We start from the raw sequence: 26,672 nt of genomic DNA, 5'->3' as shown, positions 1-26,672 counted from the left end.
GAAACATTACATCAGTATTTAGTTAAACGCTTCCTATAGCTCTCAATGAGAGTCTGGCTTCTGGTTGAAGGTATTTTGGAGCATTCTTCTTTAAAAAACATCTCCAGTTCAGTCAGGTTTGATGGTTTCCAAGGATAATGGATAATTCTGCTTTATGATTGCTAAAGTTACATATTTTGCCAGCTGCAGGACACACTAACCTGGCTTTCTGGTTAGTGTAAGGGCCCTCTTTGTCATTCCTCCAATGACTTTTGCACAAATTTAAAGGGGCTCTCACACAATTTTTCCTAGAATTTAAATCATAACCAATTGTTGTCTGGTGCACCCAGGCCAGTTTGTGTCCCTAGGCAATTGATTGGTAGGCTTGCCCAGTCCCAATGGACCTGGCACTTATTCATTAAGCTTCAGTGTCCTCAGCTTGGCAACCCGAGTGATCTTTGTGTCTGGGCAGGGTGGGGCAGACAATTCTCTCCAGTGTTTTGAAATTGGCCTGCTGTAGCAATTCACATTCTCACTCTCATTTCCTGCTGATTGCTCCTTTAATGTGTGGGGTATAAATCTAGTCTCATTTATGTTTTGTTTAATTTTTCACATTTGTTGTCAGGGAAAGTGAAACACCATGTGCTGCTGAAAGGTTAACCCAAATTCGCTCGGGTTGTTTTGACTCATTTTGAGGCCCAGGGGCTCACCCACTTACCGCTGTCTGTCTCTCTCTCTTTCTCTACATATTCTTCTCTCTCTCTACATCTTTCTCTCTCTCACTCTCTCTCTCTCCAGGTATCTCAGGTCTCTCTCTAGTTGTCTCCTCTCTCTCTCTACCTTTCTCTCTAAATCTTCCCTCTCTTTGTTTCTACATATCTCTCTCTTCCTCTACATGTCTCTTTTCCTCTCTCTCTCTCTCTCTCTACATCTCCCTCTCTCTATATCTCTACAGTGTTTAATTAAAGGTGTGTTGAAGTCGAAGTCTCTATATCTCTCACTCTCTAACCTTTCTCCCTCTTTACATCTCTCTCTCTCTCTGCCTTACTCTCTCTCTCTACATCTCCCTCTCTCTCTACATCTCTCTCTCACTCTTTACATCTCTCTGTTTTTCCCCACAATTCCTTATTCCTCTACATCTTCCCTTTCCCACTCTCTTCCTTTCTCTCTCTTTTCCTCTCTCTCTACATCTTCCCTGTCCCTCTCTTTCTTTACATCTCTCCCTCCCCACATCTCTTTCTCTCTCTTTACATCTCTCTCTTTCTACATCTCTCTCTCTCTACACCTCTCTCTCTCTCTTTACATCTCTCCCTTATTACATCTCTTTCTCTATCTCTCTTTACATCTCTACATCTCTCGCTCTCTCTTTACATCTCGCTCTCTTTATCTCTCCTTCTCTCTCCCCACAACTCCTTATTTGCCATACTTGAATTTCCCACGCGCGCACCGGTGTCACATCCGGTTTCAGACCACCTCGCGGCTCCTTTCTCCTCGCGCGCGCTCCCGCCGGCGTTGCTGATCCAAACTTGTGCACGGGTGCGCGGCGTGGTGTTCCGAACCGGCGGCTTTTCAGTTTCATTCCCACAGAAAAAGAGGGCGCGCGCACATATACTGGCTCGCGTGCACGCGCTCATCTTCCCTCACTCACTCTCTCTCTCTCTCTGTTTCTCTCTCTCTCTCTTATTCTTTCTCTCTCTCTCTCTCTCTCTCTCTCTCTCTCTCTCTCTCTCTCTCTCACACACACACACACACACACACACACACACGGCGCGCGCACGCGCAAACACACACACGCGCGCACACACACATAAACCAAGCAACCAGCAGCGACCGAGGAGCGCGAGATGAGCTAACATGATGCTGCGCGCGGACTACTGAAGGAGAGAGAGAGAGCGCGCGGGCGAGAAAGAGAGATAGAGAAGGACCGACGAGGAGGAAGAGGAGGAGGAGGAGGAGAGGAAGAAGAAGACGAGCACGCGAGCCCCAGCGCTCGAGGAGGGAGGAGAAGGCGCGCGATGCAGCCCGGGAGCAAGCTGCCAGCCCTCATCCTGCTCGTGCTCATGGGCACGGAACTCACGCAAGTAGGTCCATCGCCATCTTATCACCATCAACAACACCCCCGTCGCGCGCTCCACCACACACACACACACACACACACTGACCCCCAGCCGCGCGCTGCTCGCCTGCGGAGCGGCGACGTTAAGCCGATGTTTAGCCGACGGTCAGCAGAAGCATCGCTCCAGCGGTGTTAACACGCACGCTGTAACACGCTCGGAACAGCACGCTCTCGCGACTACCTAACTTATTCATGTTTCATAACAGTTATCGGTTTGATATCGGATGATAGTTAGCAATTGTCTTAAGTCCTAAAACGAGGCTTAGTAGTTATTTTAAAGTTAAGATGATGCTAATCCGACTTTTAGACAACTGTAATTATACAATAAAGCGATTGACTAGACAAACTGCATGGAGATGCATCCATATTTGGCTCTTAAATATGATATGTGCATTTCTAATCTAAACCTGACAGAGACAGAAGGCACACCACAAATATACACACCCACACAACCAACACAATGAAGTTGAGTGAGGAACTTCCCACTTCACTGTGGGAATTGTATGTGTATTCCTTTCTGAAACATGATCCTTTCTACAAACATGATCAACCAGTGCCTGACCAGCTGCTCTACCAACAACCACCATGTTTGTCCACCAGCAAGATCAAACTAGTTGACTAGCATGACCAGCAGGACTAACTAAGCTTGCTTACCATCAAGACCATGTTGGTTGACCAGCATAACCAAGCTTGACCATAACTGACCAGGATGATTAGCAGAACCACTCTAGTCGACGGAATGTCCAAGCAAGACCAAAATCAAAAGCAACTTACACTATGCTGATCAAGAACTGGTTAACCAGCACCTTCACTAAGACATCTAAGACAAGCTTAACCTCCTGAGACCCGGACTTTTGTTTGGTATGAATTTAGAATTTTGCCTCGCCTTTTGGGATTAGTCAGAATCAACAAGTGTAAAAACTAAACTTTGTCTTTGAACAAGAAGTCATTTTTGCAAAAAAAATCTATGTCCACATATAAGGAACAGTATTGTTTTTTACATTTAAAAATGATTCTTGCCATTTGGGATCAGAAGTAACCAAATCGTCCAAAAACAATATTTTAGCTTTCTACAGTAATTCAATAAACTAGTTTCAAACCTAAAATTCGCTTGGAATTTTTTACCTGACCCATATTTCTGTCTGGATTGGCTGTAGAAACTTTTGACTGGGATTCCCACCATCTTGTTTTCAATCAATCAATTGCATGTGAAATTGACATGTGACCACTAGGTGGTTTAGTTATGATGATGTGGTCTCCATATGAGGACGCAGGTTCACAAGAGGTTACGCCATCTTAAAAACATTGACGTATTTGTCCCCCGAAATTATTCAGACGCAAATGGCAAATTTGTTAAGACAAACGAGTGACTTATACCGAACAATCACTAGTTCATTTTAGGTTTTATTGTTATATTGCAGCGTTTCATTGAATTGATGATTTCCTTCAGTAGCTGCAGCACTTTACTTGATTCCAATGTACAAAATATAGGTACAAAGAGCAGAGTAAGAGTTAGCTTAAAGCTAAAAACAATCAGGAGGGTCCCTTGTAGCTATAGAGCAATGTGAAGACTGCTCATACAGAAACTTCAGTCTGTCTAAAACTTAAAAACTCATCAAATCGGTGTGAAAAAGCAGTAAGCAGTTAGCTAGCATTGCAGCTAAAGTGCTTCCGCACAGCCGAGACCAGTTGTTGTGTCTGTTAGCATAGTGGCTTTAAGCTGGCTGTTAGCAACGCAGCTAAACTGCTCCATCATTCTGCATCATGCTCCAGCGTCCCTTATTTGTTCAAATGTCTGCTGGGATGTTAAATATGTTATGTATGTAGTAAAAATTCATAAAATGTGGTTTTGTAATAGTGTTTTTCTTTAAAAGCAAGAAAAAAATACTAAAAAAAAGCTATTTGTTTCTCACAACACTGAACACAATAAAACCATGTGTTCAGTAATCAGTATTTAGTATTCAACCTTTAGCCAAATGTTTAATTTTGTTTTGGTTTTGGTTTCAACATTTTTTTAATGTTTCACTTATCTAGGTGCATCTCTAGATAAAGCACATTTAAAAAAATGTATTTTAGCTACCAAGTAATGGAAGCTTATGAACGCCAAGCTTTTATAGCTTATACGCCCCTTAAATCCTATTAAATCACTATTGAATTGAGTTTCCAATCTTATGTAGGATATTTCATGATGTGGTTCCTAATACTATGAATTGATTTACCTTGTATAGATTAAGCCTAGTCCTGGACAGTGTTCCCAGGAACAGATAGAACTCCTGACTTTGTGTCAGAGCAGTGTAGAACTCTCACTTTTAGAGGAACTTGAAGAAAGAATCTTGGGTCAGCAATGGAGAAGCTTATTGTTTACATCTTCTTCTTCTTCTGGACTGACAGGACTGATATACCAGTCTTCTTTATTCTTTATTCTGTAGCTCTGAGGCAATGCGAGAGCATTTGTGTGTGAATAGCATCTCCAAGTTGGTTCCTCCTGTTGTAAAATGCATAAAAGCTGAGATGTAAGCAGTATAAAACAGTTTAGATTCCAGCCTGAGAGACGAGGAGAGAGGAAATGTCAGCGGTAACTGAAACCAATAGAACAGTGTCACCTTCAGATGCACTTTTTCAGTGAAGTGGAATACATTGCTTGCATGCTGACTGTTGTTTTTATGCCTTTAGATATGCACATGACTGTATGTTTCAAGTATTTTCTTGCAATAATAACAGAAATATTACCCATATATGACTTACAAGTAGCTTTAAATAGCAACATAGCAACATATTAATTGCTTTGCATTTGCTACTTCAAATGTTATGTTAAGTTGAAGGAAACATTGATTCATTATAAAATGAAACGTGGAGAACATGTAGACCTTGTAGATAACATCGTCGATATATCGTTTTAGCATCGCCATCGCAATGTGTGCATGCGCAGTAGTCACATCGCAGGACGTTTGATGTCACTTAAAGAAAATTAAATCAAACACGTCATGTTGCAGTGTTTTGATTCTTGATACAAGAATAAGATACACAGCGCTGTCTCTTTGTCTGTGTGAGCGACAGGCTGCTGCCTGAGAATCGTGAGGGGGGGGGGGTTGGTTTAAGAGTAAACACGAGGTAACCGCATGGCTTCCATCCACATGGTTGGGCACGTGCTTGTAAATGCAAGTGTCGAAAGCTGTGCACCTCAATCCGGCACAGTTTTGCAGCGCAGATATTTCCAGTTACAGCTAAATTCACGCTTTTAATCCCAGAAAAATGCACTTATTTGTCTTTTAAAAAGCCATTTAAATGCCTGATTAAAGGGCAGATTACTGTTGTTTTGCTGTTTTCCTCGGGTTTTGAGTGCTCGGCCCAGACTCAGTCCGGATGCGAGACAGTGCATGGGTGAGGGCGGGGTTAGGGACATCATGGGCCATGCATTGTTTAATATCTCAATGCAATGTAAAGTTTTTCTAATATCGTGCAACCCTAACAATCAACAAGCTTATCTAAGATAACCTGAAGTTGAGTGCCAATGACACCTAGTTTGCAAATAAATGGTGCAACAAGTCAGTAGAAAAGAAGTTGCCAGTGGCATCAGAGTAAACTCAGTTATTATTCAGATTAAATGGATTCAACTTAGGGGTGGGCAATATTATATCGTATACAATATATCGTGACACAGAAATATCATGATATTAAAAATCCATATTGTGATAATAGGGCTGTTCTGTCTTAAAAATAGTCTATTATTTACTGTGAAGCTTTAGGTGTATTTATTGTATAATTGTTTTAGTTTGCAGTTTATATGCATGCACTAAATATTCTGCAATATTATTTGCTGGAATTATATTATTTTATGCTATATTCTTTATTTTGCCACATTATGATTATACTGTTATACTATTATACTATATTCCTGAAATGAGTTAATTATTTTAGTTTTCCTATATCGCCAAGTATATCGTTATCGCAAAAATACCCTGAAATATCGTGATATTATTTTAGAGCTATATCACCCACCCCTAATTCAACTCAAAGATCCTATTTGAATTTATAAAGCAACCACAGATGTTCAGAACAGTTAACACGTGTAATGTACGGAAATACCCAGTTTTACACTTAAAATACTTTATTTATTTGACAACTGTGGTTGGGTATGGAAGTACAAAGGTTTTTTTATGGCATTGTGCCAAATATTTGCTCGCAGATGTTGTAGCTGAACCTGTAAATCCTGAAGGTTAATAGGTTGCCAAAGCTAGGGCCCCAGCTGATCCCATAAATGCTTAATTGGTAATAAATCTAGCAGTTGGTCTGGCCAAGGAAGTGTTGCAGTCTAGCAGAGAGATTTATGGGAAATTCGTGGGAAATTGTATATGTGGATGAGCATTGTCCTGCTGAAAAAAATTCTGTTGGACATCCTGCCCACACCTCTACAAAAAAAGGCAATAAATATGACCTAAAACATCCTCAGATTTTCACACATGTCCTAAAAGTAGATAAAGAGAACTCAATTAAAGAAATGAGACAACAGTATTGTACAAGGTCATTTATTTATTGAGGAAAATAATGACAAATAATGAAAATAGTGGCAAAAGTGTGTGAATCTTGTATTCACTATCTGGTGTGACCTTCCTTTGCAGCAATAACTGTAACTGCTGATCAGTCCTTCACACCGGCTTGTGACCACTAATACCTGATTATCATCCTATTGATTAAAAACACCTAACTATAATTTACCTTCAAATTAGCTGCTAATCCTATACACATACAAATTTGTAATGTAATTATAATAATACCACCCATGTACAAGGTCCTCTATGTAATGGTAAAATAATAACTATAAAATGCAAAAAAAAATTCCTCTGCCTGTTCTGGTTTCACACCAAAGCCAGGCCATCTTTGAAGCACACACTCACACACCCACACACACATTTTCTATTTCCAACTTTCTCAAACTTCTTCTAAAGTGGGACTCTTTATTTCCAGAGTTCTGGATTCTGCCTTCACTTACATAGGCTGTGGAATGTGTGTGTGTGTGTGTGTCTGTGTGTTGAGGTGATGGAACACTCTGGAGGTCAGTTACCCTGAAGGTGTGAGTGTGTATGTGTGTGTGTTTCCTGAGGGTGTGTGTGTATTCCTTGTTAATGCTATTATTTTGTCTGTGGTTTGACTAGATTGCTGTGAGTAGTGAAGATTCACTGTAATAAATTGCTGTACATTTACAGTATTGGTAAATTAACACATGTTGTAATGTTCTATTGCAAACATACATTAACAATACATTAAATCGCAATATTCATATTTTGTCCCACCCTTAATGAGGAATTTTGGTTACAATTATCAGTTCAGTTTTAGGGAGTAAAACATATTTTGAGAAAGCCCAATGAATTACATTTCTTAATACATCATACAAAAAAAACGTATTTCCTATTGGCTCGTAGCATCATTTATTTGCATAATGGCCTAGTCTTTCTACCCTCTCTTACCATCATTGTGTAGTTTTGCCCACCAGGGCTACATTCTCTTGGGTGTTCAGTTACAGTTTATATAAGGCTTGGGCTGCCTGGCCACAGTGTTTTAGGTCATGAGAGCAAGTTACTCCTATTTTTTGCTTCAAAATGTGACTTCATACTGAATTCATTGTCCTGTTTAATGGGAAAACAGACTAGTCAGAATGGATGCAGGTCTATTAGAAAGCACAAGTTATGGTCATTAAATTCCAGAGGACAATTTTAAAGGGAAAATAATTACTTAAAAAATACTGCAAATTTATTTTTGAATTGCAGTTTTTTTTAAAAGTGTATGTTTTTGCCAGATTTAGCCAAGTATCATGTGCTATTGTTAGATTTACACATCAAAGTGTTCTAGTCCAGAATCTAGTAGAAAGCTTTCACTGGACAGTAGAGACATTTACTCCAACAAAAGCAATATAAACATTTTTAATACACTGTAAAAGTTATTTTCTGAAGGCTCCAAGTGGTCTTCAGCTCATCATCAGCATAATGATAAGAGTCATTTTTTAGTGAAGTATCTCCAGCACTAAGGCTGGGTGCAGCAGCTTTAGCATTAGCCGCTAACCGCAGTGCTAGTGAGACGTGAATGCTGCCTGATAGCACTAGACTGAGTGTTTTGGTAAGCCAGGGTGCTATCAGCTAGCGGTTCGTCCCACGTAGCTGGTTTTAAAGCGGTGTGTAAGACTGGTGGAGGAAAACATGCCAAGATGCATGAAAACTGTGATTAAAAACCAGGGTTATTCCACCAAATATTGATTTCTGAACACTTAAAACTTTATGAATATGAACTTGTTTTCTTTGCATTATTTGAGGTCTAAAAGCTCTGCATCTTTTTTCATAATTTGACCATTTCTCATTTTCTGCAAATAAATGCTCTAAATAACAATATTTTTATTTGGAATTTGGGAGAAATGTTGTCTGTAGTTTATAGTATAAAACAACAATGTTCATTTTACTCAAACATACACCTATAAATAGCAAAATCAGAGAAACTGATTCAGAAACTGAAGTGATCTGTTATTTTTTTTCCAGAGCTGTAGTGTATCACTAATTTTATGACAGAGGTTCTGTTGTGGACATCACTGATTCTCTTAAACAGGTCTTATTTGAACCGTTGTTTTATCATAGACATGTTCGATTTCTCTCTCTCTCTCTCTCTCTCTCTCTCTCTCTCTTATGCTGTTGTTGGAACAGTTCACTTCGCCATAGTCTCTCGGTGGAACTATTATGGGATTGTTTTATTATGGGGGTTGGAAGTAGCTGTCTCTATGGAGAAGGGGGTCGTAATTACTGAAGCGTAATAACAGTGCTCTATTTCCAGTGGTGGCATATGGAGCTATTATCAGATAGCATAGCAATAGAGTGAGAGAGGATTCTAGTGCTATTTTAGATAGAAATTAACTATCAACTGTATAAATGTCATTACTGTGACAGTGTTAGATTAAGGACAGTTCGTGGTAAATAGGTTTATGCTTAAGAAACACACTGTAAATTATAGTGAGGGCATGTTATGGTAAAGGCATTATATATACTGTATTTTTTACACTTTAGGACGCACTTAAAATCCTTTAATTTTCCCAAAAATTATCAGTGCACCTTTTAATCCAGTTCAACTTATGTATGACGTATCTTATGTAAAGCCACTCTGCTGAAATGCAGCCTTATACAAGAGTTTCAGTTTATTTCTCCAGGACTGGGGCTGGAGTAGTATTAGTATTAGCATTAGCCGCTAACCACAGCGCTAGCTCTTTTGCTGTTCAGAGGTGAGTATATTGGTCTGTAGTCTGCGTGTTTACCATGTTACAACAAGCTAAATGGGACGAACCGCTAACTAATATCACCCTGGTTTACCAGAGCACTCAGGGTTCCTCAGTGTAGCTCTGTAGGGCAGCATTAGCCGCTAACCGCTAGCAGTTAGCTGCTATTACTAATGCTAATGCTCCAGCCTAAGTGCTAGAGAAATGTGGGAATCTAAGCTTACTGTAAATAAACGAAAGCCCTTTACTCACCCAAATAAACAGTTTTCAGGAGAGAAATCTGTGTAGATTAAAATCCAGCTCTTGTTTGACTTTAGAAAAAAGTATTTTTTTTATTACAATTTTGTTTACTTAGCTTAGCTTTACTTAACTTAGTTAACTATCCCCCACAACAACCACCCAGCAGTGAGACCTGCTCAATTAAAGTCTGCTAAAATGAGCCATAAAAAATAATTGTTGAGTGTTACAGTAAGGACACATCACGATAAAGGCATAAACAGTATAAATAGCATTAATGTGACAAACAATTACAGGAAATACAAATTAATAAACTGTATGCTGATAAACTGTGTAAATATTTCTGTCTAAAACAATCAGAAAAACAATTTTAAAGTAAGGACGTAACAATTAATACATTTAACTAAAAAAAAAAAAAATATCCCTACAGACTTACTGTGGCAGAGTGTCACAGTAAGGACATACCATATTAAATACATTTCCACTTAAAACAGTGTAAATGTCATTACTGTGACAAAGTGTTACAATACTTTTACAGTAAAAAAACATGCCATTGTAATGACATTTACATTTAATAACAGATTAATTGCAGTAATGTTACAGGAAGGACATGTAAGAATACAAACAATTTATACTTAAAAATAGTGTAATAATAATTACTGAGACATGTTGTTTCATTAGTGGCACACAATGTTAAATGGCATATTTGTTCAAACACTGTATAAGTATCACTGCGGTGACATAGTGTTACAGTAAGGACAGGCCAATGTAGGGAAATGTACACAAATGTAAGTGTCATTAGTGTGGCACAATGTAACAGTAAATTTACAGCGAGGACATGTCCTTTTATTGACATTTTACACAAAAAAAATCAATGTTATCAATGTTACAGTGTGACAATAACAATGTTACAGTAAGGACATTTCAAAATACAAGCCATTTATGTTCAAACAGCGTAAATATCTATAACGTAACACAATGGTACAGCAATGACATGCTATGGTAAAATACATTTAAACTTAAAAAGTCTGTTAAGAACTTTTGTACGATAAAGCCATTTCACAATGAAGACATTTGTACTCAGAAATGCTGTAAATGTCATTACTGCAATGAAGTGTTACAGTAAGGACATGCCATGTTTAACACACTGTAATAGTGTAATACAGCTATAGTAAAGACATATATGTAAAAGTTAAAGCAAGGACATACTAAACACTCTTATAAGCCTTTATACTTCAGAACAGTGTAAATGTCATTACTGTGACAAATGTACTTTTACAATAACAATGTTATAGGAGTGACATGCCATATGTACTGAGTGCAAATGTCATTATTGTGGCACAGTGTCACAGTAATGACATTACAATAATAATTGTAAAAAAAAAAAGTTAAATATAAATGTCATTAGTGTGATGGCATGTAATAGTGAGGACATGCCATGGTAAGGCCATTTACTCCCATAAGTACAGGGGTTGGACAATGAAACTGAAACACCTGGCTTTAGACCACAATCATTTATTCTCCTGACGGACAGTTCTGGTGGAAACAGGAGAGTTGAGCAGCCGTGGTTTTATGTTTTTTGGATACAATCCGGGTTAGCACCTGAATGTCCCTTTCAGGCAGCTTCCTCTTACAGCGTCCACAGTTAATCCTGTTGGATGTGGTTGGTCCTTCTTGGTGGTATGCTGACATTACCCTGGATACCGTGGCTCTTGATACATCACAAAGACTTGCTGTCTTGGTCACAGATGCGCCAGCAAGACGTGCACCAACAAATTGTCCCCTTTTGAACTCTGGTATGTCACCCATAATGTTGTGTGCATTACAATATTTTGAGCAAAACTGTGCTCCTACCCTGCTAATTAAACCTTCACACTCTGCTCTTACTGGTGCAATGTGCAATTAATGAAGATTGGCCACCAGGCTGCTCCAATTTAGCCATGAAACCTCCCACACTAAAATGACAGGTGTGAGATCATTACAATATGTTCCTGCCATAGTAAAGACATATACACTTAAACAGTAATATAAATGTCATTATTGTGACAGAATGTTGAACATGTTGAAACTTACACTGTAAGCAAGGATCCACTCTCTATTTAAAAGGTAGTTGCATAAACACCTATATAGCTCCTCCAGCCAGTCCTGTTATCTAACATAGCAAGGTGCAGCGTCTTGGTGCATCTTGATGGAGTGTGTGTGTAAGTGTGTGTGAGTGTGTGTGAGAGCGTGTGAGTGCTTTTCACCTGCTGCCCAGTCATCCTTACACTAAGCCCCGGTCCCTCTGTGGGAGAAACTTTAAAGCTGAAATGAGTGTTTGCTATGCAAATTACAGACTCAATCAATTCCATTCTGCCAAGGAGTGAAAGAGAGCAGGGAGGGGGAGGGGGGGAGGTGAAAGAAAGAATGAGGAGTGAAGGGCAACGTTAACAGGAGACTAAAGAAGAAATTAAGATGAGAACATTGTGAACGAAAGAGAGGGAACAAAGCGATAAAAGGGAGATTCACTCCCTGACAAAAAATTTACGCATGTAAGCGATTATGATATTAGAGCGAAATAATATGTTTATTAGGGAAAACAACAAGCGCAATTAAAAGAAGGCTCTAGTGCCTAAAACATGGGATGCAGTTGCATGCAGACATGAATAGAGGCATGATGGTGTTATATATGGGATCCTTTGGCACACTGCCCACTAGTGTTGCAGATGGGCCTGTAGATCCTGCAGTCTCAGAGCCCTGTGCAAGGCATGTTGCAATGCTTGTTGCTATCTTACACCCAGTCAACAGCCTATTTTCACACCTTGCGCCCACACCATTAAAATAGTGTCGGAGTTTAGGAATAAATCTACACTGATGGGTGTGGTGGTCTGGAACTGAGGTGAGTTTAGATAAATATCTGTCGTGTTTCTATCTTGGCAGTGGGAAGGTGCGCCACTGACTGATTAAAACCCTGACAACAGTCAACAGTCATCCGCCTAATCCTATCCTAGCAATGCAGGATCGCCATGTGCACTGCATGCCCTCAGCTCACACCACAACTCATTACACACACCAAAAAATGGACTGCATCTTGCAAATCCAGCTTCTACATCAACAATAAACAAAATAAAAATAAAATAAAGCGGGAACTAGGGGTGTGTCATATCGCATCGTACGTGATAATATCGCCAAAAATTTTGAATATCGTGAACGATATTATACCCTGAAATATCGTGCCATATTACCCACCCCTAAGTACCTAATTATCACATCAGGGTTCTACTTTTTTGCTGTTTTTAGCAAAAGAAAAATTCACACAAAATTTTTTTAATATCTCAGTTAGCCATATCATATTGCATGCAATAATAAAATTCTAAATAATTTAAATAATAATTGTCATATCGCCAAAAGTATTGTTATCGTGCAAATACCATTAAAATATTGTGATATTATTTTAGAGCCATATCGCACACCCCTAGCGGGAACGCACCCGTCAGTTCCCACAGCTCAGATGCGTAAAAGTGCCACACTGTTAAGATATCAGTGTGCCAAAGTCAGAGCACACTTGCCTCTTAAAGGTACTGGCAAGTGACACACTGATTGGTTTAATTCATGTTACACCCAAAACACACCCATGATTAATTAAGAGAATTAGTTCATGCCTTTTGCACATTTTGAGCACATCAAGGCATATTTTTTGCGCCTTTGCGAAACCAAAGACACACCGACACTCTACATTCAGCTGCGCAATGTGCAATTGACCGGTGCGCTATAGAAAGCTGATGTCCCACCTGGTCCTACAAATGCTTGACTTGTGATAAATCTGTTGACCAAGCATGCTAAGGAAGTGTTACTCTCTGACAGAGACATTGCAGTGTGTGGACGAGCATTGTCTTGATGAAAAATGCTACAGAGCTAGAATCCCGCAAAATTAGGCTATAGTGGATGGCTAGAAGATGGCCTAGATGGTGGACCATTTGTTGAAATGACGATTAGGCTTCTCTTAATCGAATGATTCATCCCATCTCAAAGTCTGTCAACTCTGCAAACTTTTTACGTTTTTAAGTGTGTTGTAGAGGCATGTCTAGAAGTAAATGATCTCTCACCAAGAGGTACACTACCCCAAAGTATCATCTGGGAGCTTTTTTTTAGGGTGCAGTGGGGGAAGCACTTTTACTCCCTCTTTTTGCAAGACCCAGGGCCCTATCATGCTATCTTACACCCCATCAACAGTCTATTTTCTCGCCTTGCACCCACATCATTAAAATAGCATCAGAATTTAGGAATAAATCTACGCTGATGGATGTGGTGGTCTGGAAGTGAGGTTTGTTTCAGGTAAATTTCTGGCGTGTTTCTATCTTGGCTGTGGAAAACACAGGTGCAGCAACAGTGACAACAGTCAACAGTCACCCGTCCATCTTTTTCCTAGCTGTTCCCGTAAATTACTGAAATTGCGGAGATGCGCAAAGTACTGCACTATTAAGATATCAATGCGCCAAAGTCAGAGGACACCTGGTTCTTAAAGGGAATGACAAGTGGCACACTGATTGGTTTATTTAATGCTACACCCAAAACAACACACCCATGATTAAATAAGATAATTAGTTCATGCCCATTTATAGTAGTTTTGCACATTTTGAGCTGAGCAAGGCATATTGTTTGCGCCTTTGCGAAACCAAAGACACATCGACACTCCCTAAATCGAGCTACACGATGCACAATTGACGTCTTGCCTGTAGATCCCTAAAATAGGGCCCTTCAGTGTCTAATTAGACCAAACCTGAGCCTGAGATGTAACTGCAAGCTATGGCAGCATTTTTTTGATATTGAGTTTAATACCAGAAGAGAGTGAGAAAGAGAAAGGGATCGCTAAGAATTGTGGGAAGGCTGGAAAAGGTTTTCTAAGAGTAACAATAAGAAACATGTTTTGTAAAGTGGACAGCGATTCATGTTTTGCTGGTATGATGGTCCTCACAGGCTTTCCCTGGTCTCATCTGTCATTCTTCAAAGGTTACCAATCGTGTAGTGACCTTCAATCAATACAAAGAGGAGAGGGTTTCACGCTCAGATATGTAAGCTAGTACACCTCGGAGTGAGACGGGACATTTCCCATGTAGCAATATTTTAACATCAGTCATATTTCCAATAGAGCAGCTAAAGGTCAGCTAAAGGCCACAGTGGTGTGATTTTCAGTGTTACAAGCAGAGCAAACCATCCGTGACTCTCCCAGCTGAAGGGAATGATGGTAATGATGTGGTAACAGTGCTGCATGTGAAGGTCTGGGACCAGTGTAAAACTGCATGCACCTAAAAGTGACAACACACACAGGTTTACACCTGTAAAGACTTGTTTATGCTTGCATGCAACAACACACTCCTGTATAAACAATTAATGCTTATACATAATTGCATGCACCTTTATGTACATGCATGTTCATACCTGCATGCACCAGTACACACAGCAATGCACCTACATAAGCACATAGTGTTTGCATGCACTTACACATACCTGCATGCACCTATACCTACAAACATGTTCATACCTGCATGCACCGGCACACACTGGCATGCATGTGTATAAGCAATTAATGCTTGCATGCACTTACACACACCTGCATTGTCCTATGTGTATAAATGTGTTCATGTCTGTATGCACCAACACACACCTGCATGCAGCCATACAAAGCTGTTCATTTCTAAATGCACCAACTCACACCTGCATGCACCTGTACAGACCTAGTTATGTCTGCATGCACCAACACACACCTGCATGCACCTGTACAGACCTAGTTATGTCTGCATGCACCAACACACACCTGCATGCACCTGTACAGACCTAGTTATGTCTGCATGCACTAACACACACCTGCATGCACCTGTACAGACCTAGTTATGTCTGCATGCACTAACACACACCTGCATGCACCTGTACAGACCTAGTTATGTCTGCATGCACCAACACACACACCGGACAGACCTGTTCATACCTGCATACTAGTGCTGGGCAATTTTGACGATTAATTATATTAATTCAAATTACAGTTTTAATGCGATTTTCAAAATGGAGTACTCACACATTTATATACAGACATTTTGTCTTTTTAATTTAAAATATCCGAAAACGCTACTCATTTCTAAAGTGTTTATCCGTCTTACCTTTGTTACTGGTTACTGGCCCCTCCCACAGACCAACCCGTGCATCTATTCTGAACATTCTGCCGGAATTAAGATAGAAATAAATCCTCCCGTTCCAAAAACTGCAGCATCATCACTCTCCAATAAGAATCCTTGATTAATTGTGTAAAACAAAAATAATAATAATCTCTCCAAAGTTTCTTCTGAAGCTTGTTTAGTGCGTTATTTCTCAATTTTCAGTCACAAACCCACGCTCTGAAGTATAATCCAGTGTCTATCCGTGTAGGAGATACTAGGTCAGCGCGTGATAGGAATGCATGGACTTGAAAACAATTTTTTTGAATCATTGATTCGCTCAATGCGTCGACTTAACCCAAAGCTTCTGAACACCAAACACAAGTTAACCTAGTTCTTTTTTTTACAGGTTTACCTGGTTTTGAACCATTTCTTTGTCATCTGTAGTTTGATTTTTAGTGGGGGGGGAGGAATAATCTATTATAATCGATTATAAAATCTGATATTATTTTTTTAGGCCATAATTGCCCAGCAATACTGCATGTACACACAGTTGCATGCACTAATACCCACCTGCACACACCCGTACAAACTTTTGCACATCTGCACAGCTGTTTGCAGACGCTGGGAATGAATTGCACCTACCTGCATGCACCTACAGGCATCCCCTTCACCAGCCCATAACTTCATGCACTCAAACACTCCTGTATACACCTGAACACACCTGTATACAGACCTGTGCACACATGGACAGACACTAGAAGAACTGCACCTTCTGCCAACACACTTAATACCCTTAACACCCCGCTAACACCCGCATAGTCCTTTTATGCACCAGAGCATAAAATAATTTCACTCCAGTGCCGTCCTCCGACCACAACTTCCTGATATTATTACAAGACTGCGGCGAGAACAGCACCATCGTATGAATAATTAAACACAATAAAATCCAAATTAAATTAAAGGATGACCACAACAGAGTTTCATTCCTTCCTCGCCCCTTTTACAGCCGACGCTCAGCTCTAATAAGTGCTGAGATAATGATCCCGATCACTCCGCCGACTCATAAATCTGCACGCCATCGCCACCACCAGGGCACAGAGCCCCGGCATGAATAAGTAAACGTGATCCGGCAGCCAATCAAATTAAAGTTTGATACCAGTCGGAGATTCAGCTTCCAGTTCCAGTTTTAATGCATGAGTGGAGGGATCACTAGGGTCTAGGACAGCTGTAGACGCACTTTAAATGGATTAAATGGATACATTTTTATATACATTTTAATTCAATCACATTACAACAAGTGCGTGAAATCCAGCACCTAGCCATGCTACAGTAGCATGGATCTAAAGAGCTGACTGAACTCCAGTGTAGAACTGTAATAAAATGCACCTCTGCAATAAATCCACTGTTGAAATTTCTTTCCTCTACTTTTTTTTTCATTGCCTCAAATCCAGAGGTGGAATGTAATGAATTACATTTACTCACGTTACAGTAATTGAGTAGATTTTATGAGTAGTTTGTAATTTTAAAAGTAGTTTTTAAAATAGGTAAATTTACTTACTCAAGTTGATTTTGACACAAGTAATTAACTTCGCTACATTGAAAAACTCCCCATTACTGAGTAAAAAATAAAATGCTGGGAAAAAAAACAATTGTCTGAAACAAACAAAAAAAAATTCTAAAAACACTGGTTAGCTGTGGATTTACTTTATAAAAAACAGTAATCTCCATTGATATGCAGCTACACAGTTTATAGAACCTTCTGCCTAAATACTGCCTAAAATACTGCCGAAAAATTATTATGTGGAATAATAGTTCAATAAAAACGATTTAATTTATTTGTTGTACTTTTTTACATCAAATAATTAACTCAAAATAATTAACTCATTTACTCAAAGTACATTTTAAATTGAGTACTTTTTTTTAACTTTTTTAGATGGGTACTTTTACTTCAGTAGAATTTTAGAAAAATAAAGGTACTTTTACTTAATTACAATTTGTCAGTACTTTTTCCACCTCTGCTCAAACCTTCCATCATAATCTACCAGGCCTAATTTTATTAAAGCTTCAGTTAAAAAAAACACAGACTTCATGTTGATATTATCAGCAATACAGGTGTAACGGTATTGCACGGTGGAGGCAGGATGCAAATGCAGGTCTCGTGGGAAGTGAAACAAACACTAAGGCTAATGAAACAAAGACTAGAAAACAAAGGACAAACAATAAGACCAATAACCAAACAAGCAAAATAAGCAAACAAAGAAACATAAACTAAAGACAACAAACCAGAAACTAAACTTACACAAAACTGCAGGACAATAGATCAAACATAGAAAAATCAAACAAAAGACTGGGTCTACTAAGGCAGGGTCAAAATACAAAGGCTAGAATTCACATAAAGACAGAGGGTCAAGTCAAGTCAATGTTAGTTATGAAGCATATTTAAAAGACATCAAGTGTCAACCAAAATGCTGTAAAATTCTTAACCTTTTTAACTGCTTGACCCCCTTGTATTCTGCAGAAAATTTCACATCATTGGCAGAACAAATAAAATGGTTGTGCCTGCATTGAGGCCTTGGCTTGGCTTAGTAAGGCTCAGGATCGGGCGCAAATCGTCTTTTACGTTGAGACAGGCTCTGTATTTGTTTTTTAGATTGTGCAGAAAATCCAGATTCACAGAGAAATGTTGATCCAAAGTGAAGGATTTTTTCAGTGCCATTAAACTTAGTGCTGGGAATTTTGGTAACAGTAAAATTCAGAAATCAGGCAGAGAGCGTTCTTCACCACATACCCCACACCACACTGCAGTCGTGCATCCTCTCCGTCGTTGACTGTGTAAATTTATATTTCAGGTACTTTTCATCATATTTTCTCTGGAAGCTCGATCTTCTAAAAAATAGGGGTGTGACGAGACACTAATATCACGAGATGAGGCATGATACTGGGTTCACGAGAACGAGACGAGATGAGACGAGATTTAAAAATAAAATTTTTAAGAAAACTGGAAAAATAAAAAAATATCTTGAAAACTAGAGTTTTATTTGACAAAATCATATAACGCACACTTATCAGACTGGTTTCTCTCACACATTGATTCTATAAGAAATAAGAATGAAAAATAAAAATACAACTTTTCTAGGTCTTATATAGTGCAAACAATAATTGCAAACCACAACCAGTCATATTAAGATTATGGTTTGTGTTTTTTTCTCCTAAATCTCTTGTAATTTAACTCTGCAGAACCATAACCAGTCATATTAAGACTATGCTTGAAGTGCAAACAGAGACAGAAATATTTTTTAAATACAGTACAGAGTTAAGGGATTAGTACAGCTGCGTATGAAACAGTCACGTGTAGGATTTACTTACAGTATTTATATATGGTTCGTGTCTTGTTGGTCACTCTGTTACCGTTTATTGTTTCCACTGGAGCCAAAATGCAGCCAGACATACAACTTAAAAGTAGGAGAAGCATCTTCTATGCAAATGGCCGAATTTTCATCTTCTGCTGAGAGCTGCTCTCACTGCTCAGCCACCACACTCGCTGCTATCGCTACTGTGTTGCCAGATATCTCCTAAAAAGTCCACATTAAACTGTTTTTCTGCGAGACAGATTTAAGCTTGAGGAGAAATATCGCCACGTTTTAATCTCGCGAGATCTTGTGCCACGAGATCCCGTCACACCCCTACTAAAAAACGCTCCATTTTAATCCAGCCTGCACCTGCAGAGCCGCGGGGCACATGTGTGAACCTGAATCGAGATTAAGATCGAAGAGTCGAATAAAATGGCGAATGAGTCAGTTTGAATCAGCGAAAAAGATACTTTATAAAAAATCTACCGATTTTAAAGCATGCGGTTGCCTGAATTAAGCCTGAGAATGAGTCGGTTTGATTCAGTAAAGAAAAACAATAGGTTAGTGCCCGACTCGCAAGTTTAGCTGAGAAAATGTGACCCCCCTGGAAGTATGTCACGACCCCCTGGGGGGTCCCGACCCCCAGGTTAAGAACCCCTGATCTATAATATAGGGGAAAATTAATTTACTTTAAAAAACAACAATAAAAAAATAAGGGCCACAATATTAATCCCTAGTAGAGTTGCACGGTGTACCGAAGGTTCGATTCTTTTTCGATACTACGTCATCACAAACGATTCGGTTCTTTAGCGTTCGATGCTTTCGATACTGTATATAGCCCAGTCACTAGCTTCAAATGAGTCAAATTAGTAGGCGCGATTTGATTCAGTTCATAAGAAAACTGATTCACACCGCAGCAGTCGGTGTGGCAGGATTCAGATAAACTTAGTGTTCTGAACAAATGAATCGATTCACGCGCAAGCCAGCAGAGCAGCAGCGAGTGTAGAATGGCGACGGCAGATGTCTCTCGTCCGCGACTTGTGGACAAAACGGGCGCGAGGAGTGAAGTGTGGGAAAATAGTCTGAGATGCAGGCATCTGTTTTTTATTTATATTTTTATTTTTAAATAAAATAACGAAAACTGAAAGTGAAACTAAACTACTTTATTTATTAGCGCTGTTTTCACTCCCGCAGTTGTACAGCGGGGGGTGTTGTGCCAATTCTGTCCGCGAAGCGGGAGTCGGATTCAGTAGCGGATTCGGCACAAGGGCGGCGGCACCTCGCGGTCCGCGGTGTTAGTTGTAAGCGCTCGCGCTAGCCGCAAAATACGACAGAAAACACTGAGGGAGACTTATGTATGGGACTAGAATATGAGCATGAGGAGATTAAAGAGAACCTTTACCTGTGAGTAGCTCACATCAGAACACGCAAATCTCTTTCTCTCTCACTCTCGCTGTGTCTCTTTCTCTGTGTCTCTCTCTCGCACGTGAACGCCTCCGCGTTTGACCTGCAGCACTGTGTTTAGCTGTTCTTAAAAATCATTTTAATTAAATAATAGTTCTATGCTTCTATGTTACAGTGTTATTTAACATAATAGCAGACAAGCACCCTGATCTCTACAAAGAGCTGAGAAGTCGACAGGTTAGTGGAGATGGTCAAGATACACTCTGTCTATAGCTTTACTAAGATTTACTAGCGACTGCTTATTAAAAACGGTAAACGGTTGATTAATAAAACGGAGCAGTGAGTGTTAAAATGAACATAACATTGTAATGTTCTTCTGTCTCTTTATTTTCCTTATTCAGAACTTAACTTCTGCCCGCCCGTCAGGTTCACATAGTCAGGCTACCATTACCTCTGGTTTTAGTTTTAGTTTTTAGGAAGTGTTTAGATAATTATGTTATAGTTAAGGTTATAATAACGAAACTTGTTTTTGTACAAATGTTTCATTTTAGAATTAAAACGTTTGCACCGATTGTTCAGTGTTCAATCCAGTTCAGTCAAAAATAAACATTTTATGTTCAGATATTTTTATTGTTTTTTTTTTCTTCCAAGTATCGTTTTGGTATCGAGAATCGTGGTACTACAGTTGGTATCGGTATCGAAGTCAAAATTTTGGTATCGTGACAACCCTAATCCCTAGAAAGATTTAAATGCCTGGGAGAATAGATGAGCACATTTTTAGCGTAGGGGAAAATTTTATGAAAGATGGCAGGCTGTTCCAGAGTTTAGGCGCAGAGCCTGAGAAAGCCCTGTCACCCTTGAACTTCAGAGAGCGCGGAACGGCTGAAAGCAACTAATTTAAGGACCCCAAAGACCAAGAGGAGGAGTGAAGACAGAAGAGATTGAATATATAGCATATATAGCATTTTGAACCAGCTGCAGGTGTGATAGACTGGACTGACTGAGACCTAGATAGAGAAAGTTACAATAATGGAGACGAGAGGAAAGGAATGCACGGGTGACAGTTTCCATATCTTCCCAGGACAGCACGTGTTTAAGTTTCGCCAGATTTCTGGAGATGACAAAAGCTGCCACCCACAACAGCACTAATTTGCTTGTTCAACGTGAGAGCGGAATCAAAGACGAAGCCAAGGTTTTGTACTTGTCACATGAGTAAGTACATTTGCGCATTAGGGTCCCAGATCAGTAGCTATTGTACTAGAGTAGACAGGGTTTCCAAATATAATGATGTCAGTTTTGTCCTGCTTTAACTTTAGAAAGTTATTTGACATCCAACAGTTTATGTTTCTCGGGCAAACAAATAAAAAGGTCTAGTGTTCCATTTCCCCCAAACACGAACAGCACAACAGAGAACAAAGGAGAACATGGGGGAATTTATGCAAAGGCACAGACAAGGGACACCTGTGGAAGTAACGAGGGGGCGGGGTTACAAATGAGACAGGAAGGATTACAAATGACAGGGCGGGGCTAAAGCGGAGATGAGACTATGTGAAGCACATGGAGCACATGGAGAGGTAAACAACACAAGAAAATGGAGGACAGGAGCAGGAAGGACCAAACAAAGGTAAAAACACAAGACAGACACAGGCTAAGGCAGGGGTGTCCAAACTTTTTTTGTTGGGGGCCAGAAGGAGAAATATATTTGAAGTCACGGGCCAAAGACTCTATAATAAACAAATAATGAAATATACCACTTTAAATAATACTTTTACCTGATTACTTTAATTTACACACCATTTTACTTGACTAATTATCTTTATCTTTGACAGTGTTGTGTAAACTAAGATTTTTCAAATTGATGTTTAATTTCATGATTTCTCTTGATATAAAACTCCTTAATTACGACAACTTTTAGACTCTTTGGCTTGTTTTTCTGCGCTAGAAATGTGCACCCTCTCCGCTTTTAGACTCTTTGCACCGTTTTTTGCTTTTAGACTCTTTGGTCCGTTTTTCTGCGCTAGAAATGCATACCCTCTCCGATTTTAGACTCTTTTGCCACGTTTTTCTGGGCTAGAAATGCGCACTCTCTCCGCTTTTAGACTCTTTGTCCCGTTTTTCTGCGCTAAAAATGCGCATTCTCTCCGCTTTTAGACTCTTTGGCCCAATTTTCTGCACTAGAAATGCGCACTCTCTCCGCTTTTAGAAAATATAAAAATCTAAAATACCATTATATTTCTTACATATAACAATGCAGTATCTATGGCTGGAAGAATATTGTGATACCATTTCAAGCACCCCTAAAGTGGATCATACCATTACCATCTACTTAGCTTTTTTAAATATGTACTTTAAACACACTTCTCCTTACATAAATAACTCACATGAATTTCCTACCCCACCTTAAATGCTGCTAATTTACATTTACATTGTTATTTTCTATTTATTTAGAATTAAATTACAAATGATTTCTGTAGGAGAGATACTGTAGAATATGAATTAAAATTCAATGGCGAGAAAGCTGATGAAAGATAGAAGCATTGCCAATAGAATTTTGTGTGTTTCTGCAGGATTAACTGTGGATTTTGCTGTATAATATATTATTTATGACTATAAATGTTATTGTGTGGTAAATATGTGCTACGTTAGCTGATGTAATGGGTTTATCTTTTACATGCTGTAGACATTTGTGAGACTTCAGTTTAGTGAAGCACGTGCCTATGCTATACTGTACCCAATTATCATTGCATAATTTGCACCCTGGTTTTGGGAAGGGTTTTTTTTCTTCCAGCATGACCCATTGTGCCTAAGTTCACCAAAGAGGGTCCATAAAGGCATGGTTGGGTCAGTTCGATGTGGAAGAATTCCACTGGCTCATACAGAAGCTTGGGGACTTTTTAGAAAGTCTTTCCTGGACTGTAGACATTGTTGGAGCTGTGAAGGTGGACCGACTCCAAACTAATGACTGTGGATTAAGAATAGCATGTTTTAAAGGGGTGTAATACGCAGGTGTTTGCATTCTTTTGTCCACTTAGTGATGATATAGGGATGACAGAAGCGCTATCAGTTGCTATGGTGTTCTGATGGTTGAGGTCTGATGGTGCTGTGATGGTGGAGCATGAGGCCATTAAAAAAAGGAAAGAAAAATACATGAGAGGAGATCTGAGAGATATGCTGAGTTCAGGTTTTATTCTCAGTTTCTCCACCTCCTCACATTACACACACACACACACACACACATACAAAAATCACAAGGCCAAACAGAGATCTAGCCCAAAGTAATTTGTGCTGACAGTGACCTTCTCCTTTCATCTCTCTCTCTCTCTCTCTGTTTGCTCTATCCTCCAACAATGTGATGTGAGGGGCCTTGTGTTTGACCCCTTTCACTCTTTGGCACACCCACAAACACACACACACACACACACAAAATAAACAATTGTCTCACCATCTTGTCTTTGAAAACGAGCACTGATGCAGATTTACTTAAAAAAATACAGCATTCTCCTTATTTCATGTATGATGACAAGTTAAGTTGCCATCTTTTACTTTTTTGTTTTCAAATATGAAGTACAGCTCTTGAAAAAAAATAAGAGACCGCCTAAAAATTATTAGTTTCTTTGATTTTACCAAATTAAAAACCTCTGGAATATAATCAAGAAGAATATGGATGATCACAAGCCATCAAAACAAGCTGAACTGCTTGAATTTTTGCACCAGGAGTGGCATAAAGCTATCCAAAAGCAGTGTGTAAGACTGGTGGAGGAGAACATGCCAACATGCATGAAAACTGTACCGTATTTTTCGGACTATAAGGCGCACTTAAAAACTTTTAATTTTCACAAAAATTGACAGTGCGTCTTATAATACGGTGCGCCTTTTGTATGGATTTTACCCGTCAGGTTGTAAGGAGCAGTAAACACACACTCGGTGCAGCGTTATAGAGAGTTTCAGTGCTATACAGAGTCCAAAGCCGTGCAGCTCCGAGGCTGGAGCAGCAATAGCATTAGCTAGCTTATTCACTGTTCAGAGATCAGTATTATCTAAATTATCTAAAGTAAACACACACTTCGTGCAGAGCCGTGCAGCTCCGTGGCTGGAGCAGCAATAGCATTAGCTAGATGCTAACCGCTAAGCTAGCTAGCTTTTTCACTGTTCAGAGATCAGTATTATCTAAATTTAGTACTTTTAATACTGCTGGAGCAGTATTATTAGAGTTAGATGCTAATCGCTAAGCGTTCACCGTTCAGAGGTGAGTTATCAGCCTGTAAGTCTGTGCTGCTTTGCCTGGCTAGCATTAGCTAGATGCTAAGCGCTAACTCTCTCAGAGGTGAGTTTTATCAGCCTGTAATCTGCTTGTTTACCGTGTTAAAACAAGCTACGGGGGACGAATCGCTAGCTAATATCTCAGTGTCTTACCAGAACACGCAGGATTACTCAGTGTAACGCTGTCGTTTAAGTTTGGGTTAACTTTACTAGTTTAGGGGACTAGCTAGCGTGCTAGCGGATAGCTATGCTAACGCTGGTGCAGCAAGCCTTAGTGGACATCTGGAAATCTAAGCTTACTGTAAATAAACTGAAGCACGTTACTCACCCAAATAAACAGTTTTCAGGAGAGGAATCTGTGTAGATTAATATCCAGCAGTCGTTTGACTTTGAAAGAGCTAGATTTGTATACTGAGCCGCTCCACCGGCAAGACCCCCCCCGTGGGGGAAGGGAAACATGGCGCCACCCCTGTTCACTTTGATATAGGCACCCTTTCTAGTGTCACTTAACGCGCCTTATAATGCGATGCGCCCTATGTATGGAAAAATACCAGAAAATAGGCGTTCTTTGATAGTGCGTCTTATAATACGGTGCGCCTTATAGTCCGAAAAATACGGTAATTAAAAACCAGGCTTTTTTCACCAAATAGTTATTTCTAAACTCTTAAAACTCTTTATGAATATGTTTCCTTGTTATGTGAGGTCTGAAAGCTCTACATCTTTTTTGTTATTTCAGCCATTTCTCATTTTCTGCAAATAAATGATCTAAATGACAATATTTTTATTTGGAATTTGGGAGAAATGTTGTCCGTAGTTTAGAGAATAAAACAACAATGTTCATTTTACTCTAACATATACCTATAAATAGCGAAATCAGATAAACTGATTCAGAAACTGAAGTTCCAGAGCTGTATGTAGTCGAGATAAAATTGATTATACTTATATATAAACAAAACCAGACATGTATAAAGTACTAGAGACTAGAGAGAAGTGCTATATCAAAAAAAGGACTTTAGTAGAAGTTGAAGTTTTTTAAGCCCCACACTAAAATAAATCAATTTTTTTTGTAGTTAAGTATTGCAAGTAGTTTAAATGTAAGATTTACTCAAGTACTGAAAATAAAAGTACAGTACTGTGTTATATAGTTACCATCAGTGTGTAGTCATTCTCCCCAGACTACTTACCTTAGGTAAAGTTGTAAATAATTCTGTTTAATATGATTAAATTCCTGGCCTCAACTCTGTGTTGAAGTAGTTCAGTTTTATATTTTAGGGTACTATTTTTATTCGCCTGACCATAAAATATTACGTTCAATTATTGTGCATTTGACGTAACAAAAAAATTAATTCAATTATCTTAAAAATTAGACAAATTATATTAAGGTTTCAAGTATGACTAACTCAAGTTTTCAGTAAACTTTAAAAAATATTAAATTTAAAAGTAAATTCTAATTATTTAAGTAAATTAAACTTATACAGGGTTACAGTGTGGTAGCATAAGTTTTTGTCACCCATTCTTTGAAGTATGTCTCTTGTTCTCTCTCTCTTTCTGTCTTTTGCTTTCTCCATCCTCCTGTCTTTTCTTTTATCTATATATCCTTCCCTCTGTCCTACTGTTCTTTCTCTTTATTTCTCTCTCTCTCTTCCACTCCCGTCTCTGCAGCTTGTTTTATAACCCCAACCCTGTCCTCCATTCTCTCTTCTACCTCCCCCTCCATAATACCCCATATTACCCCATTCTCTTCCATCCCTCACTTCACTTTTTCCTTTTTTATATCTCTGTCTTGGTCTATTCCTGTCTAGATCATATCCCTTTTTCTTCTCTCCCTCTCCCTTTCTCTCTCTCTCTATCTCTCTCTCTCTCTCTCTCTCTCTCTCTCTCTCTCTCTCTCTCTCTCTCTCTCTCTGTATTTGTGCAGTTGAGTGAATTTTGCCTGATCTGTTTTT

The 26,672-nt window shown here is 39.1% G+C and overlaps 1 protein-coding gene across 1 annotated transcript in view; it reads left to right on the top strand.

Annotated features, from left to right (window-relative positions):
- Window positions 1-1,750: 1,750 nt before the first annotated feature.
- The window catches only part of olfm1b (olfactomedin 1b), a 66,887-nt gene continuing 41,965 nt past the window's right edge, over window positions 1,751-26,672 (top strand). The window contains exon 1 of the mRNA XM_007232917.4: window positions 1,751-2,060. Within this exon, the coding sequence (XP_007232979.1) occupies window positions 1,995-2,060 (66 nt within the window). The 5' untranslated portion in view covers window positions 1,751-1,994. The remainder of the gene's footprint in view (window positions 2,061-26,672) is intronic.

Source organism: Astyanax mexicanus, chromosome 17 (assembly GCF_023375975.1).
Source record: "Astyanax mexicanus isolate ESR-SI-001 chromosome 17, AstMex3_surface, whole genome shotgun sequence".
Taxonomy (NCBI): domain Eukaryota; kingdom Metazoa; phylum Chordata; class Actinopteri; order Characiformes; family Acestrorhamphidae; genus Astyanax; species Astyanax mexicanus.
Note: the sequence above shows the minus strand (reverse complement) of the source record. Positions and strands in the feature narration are given on the sequence as shown.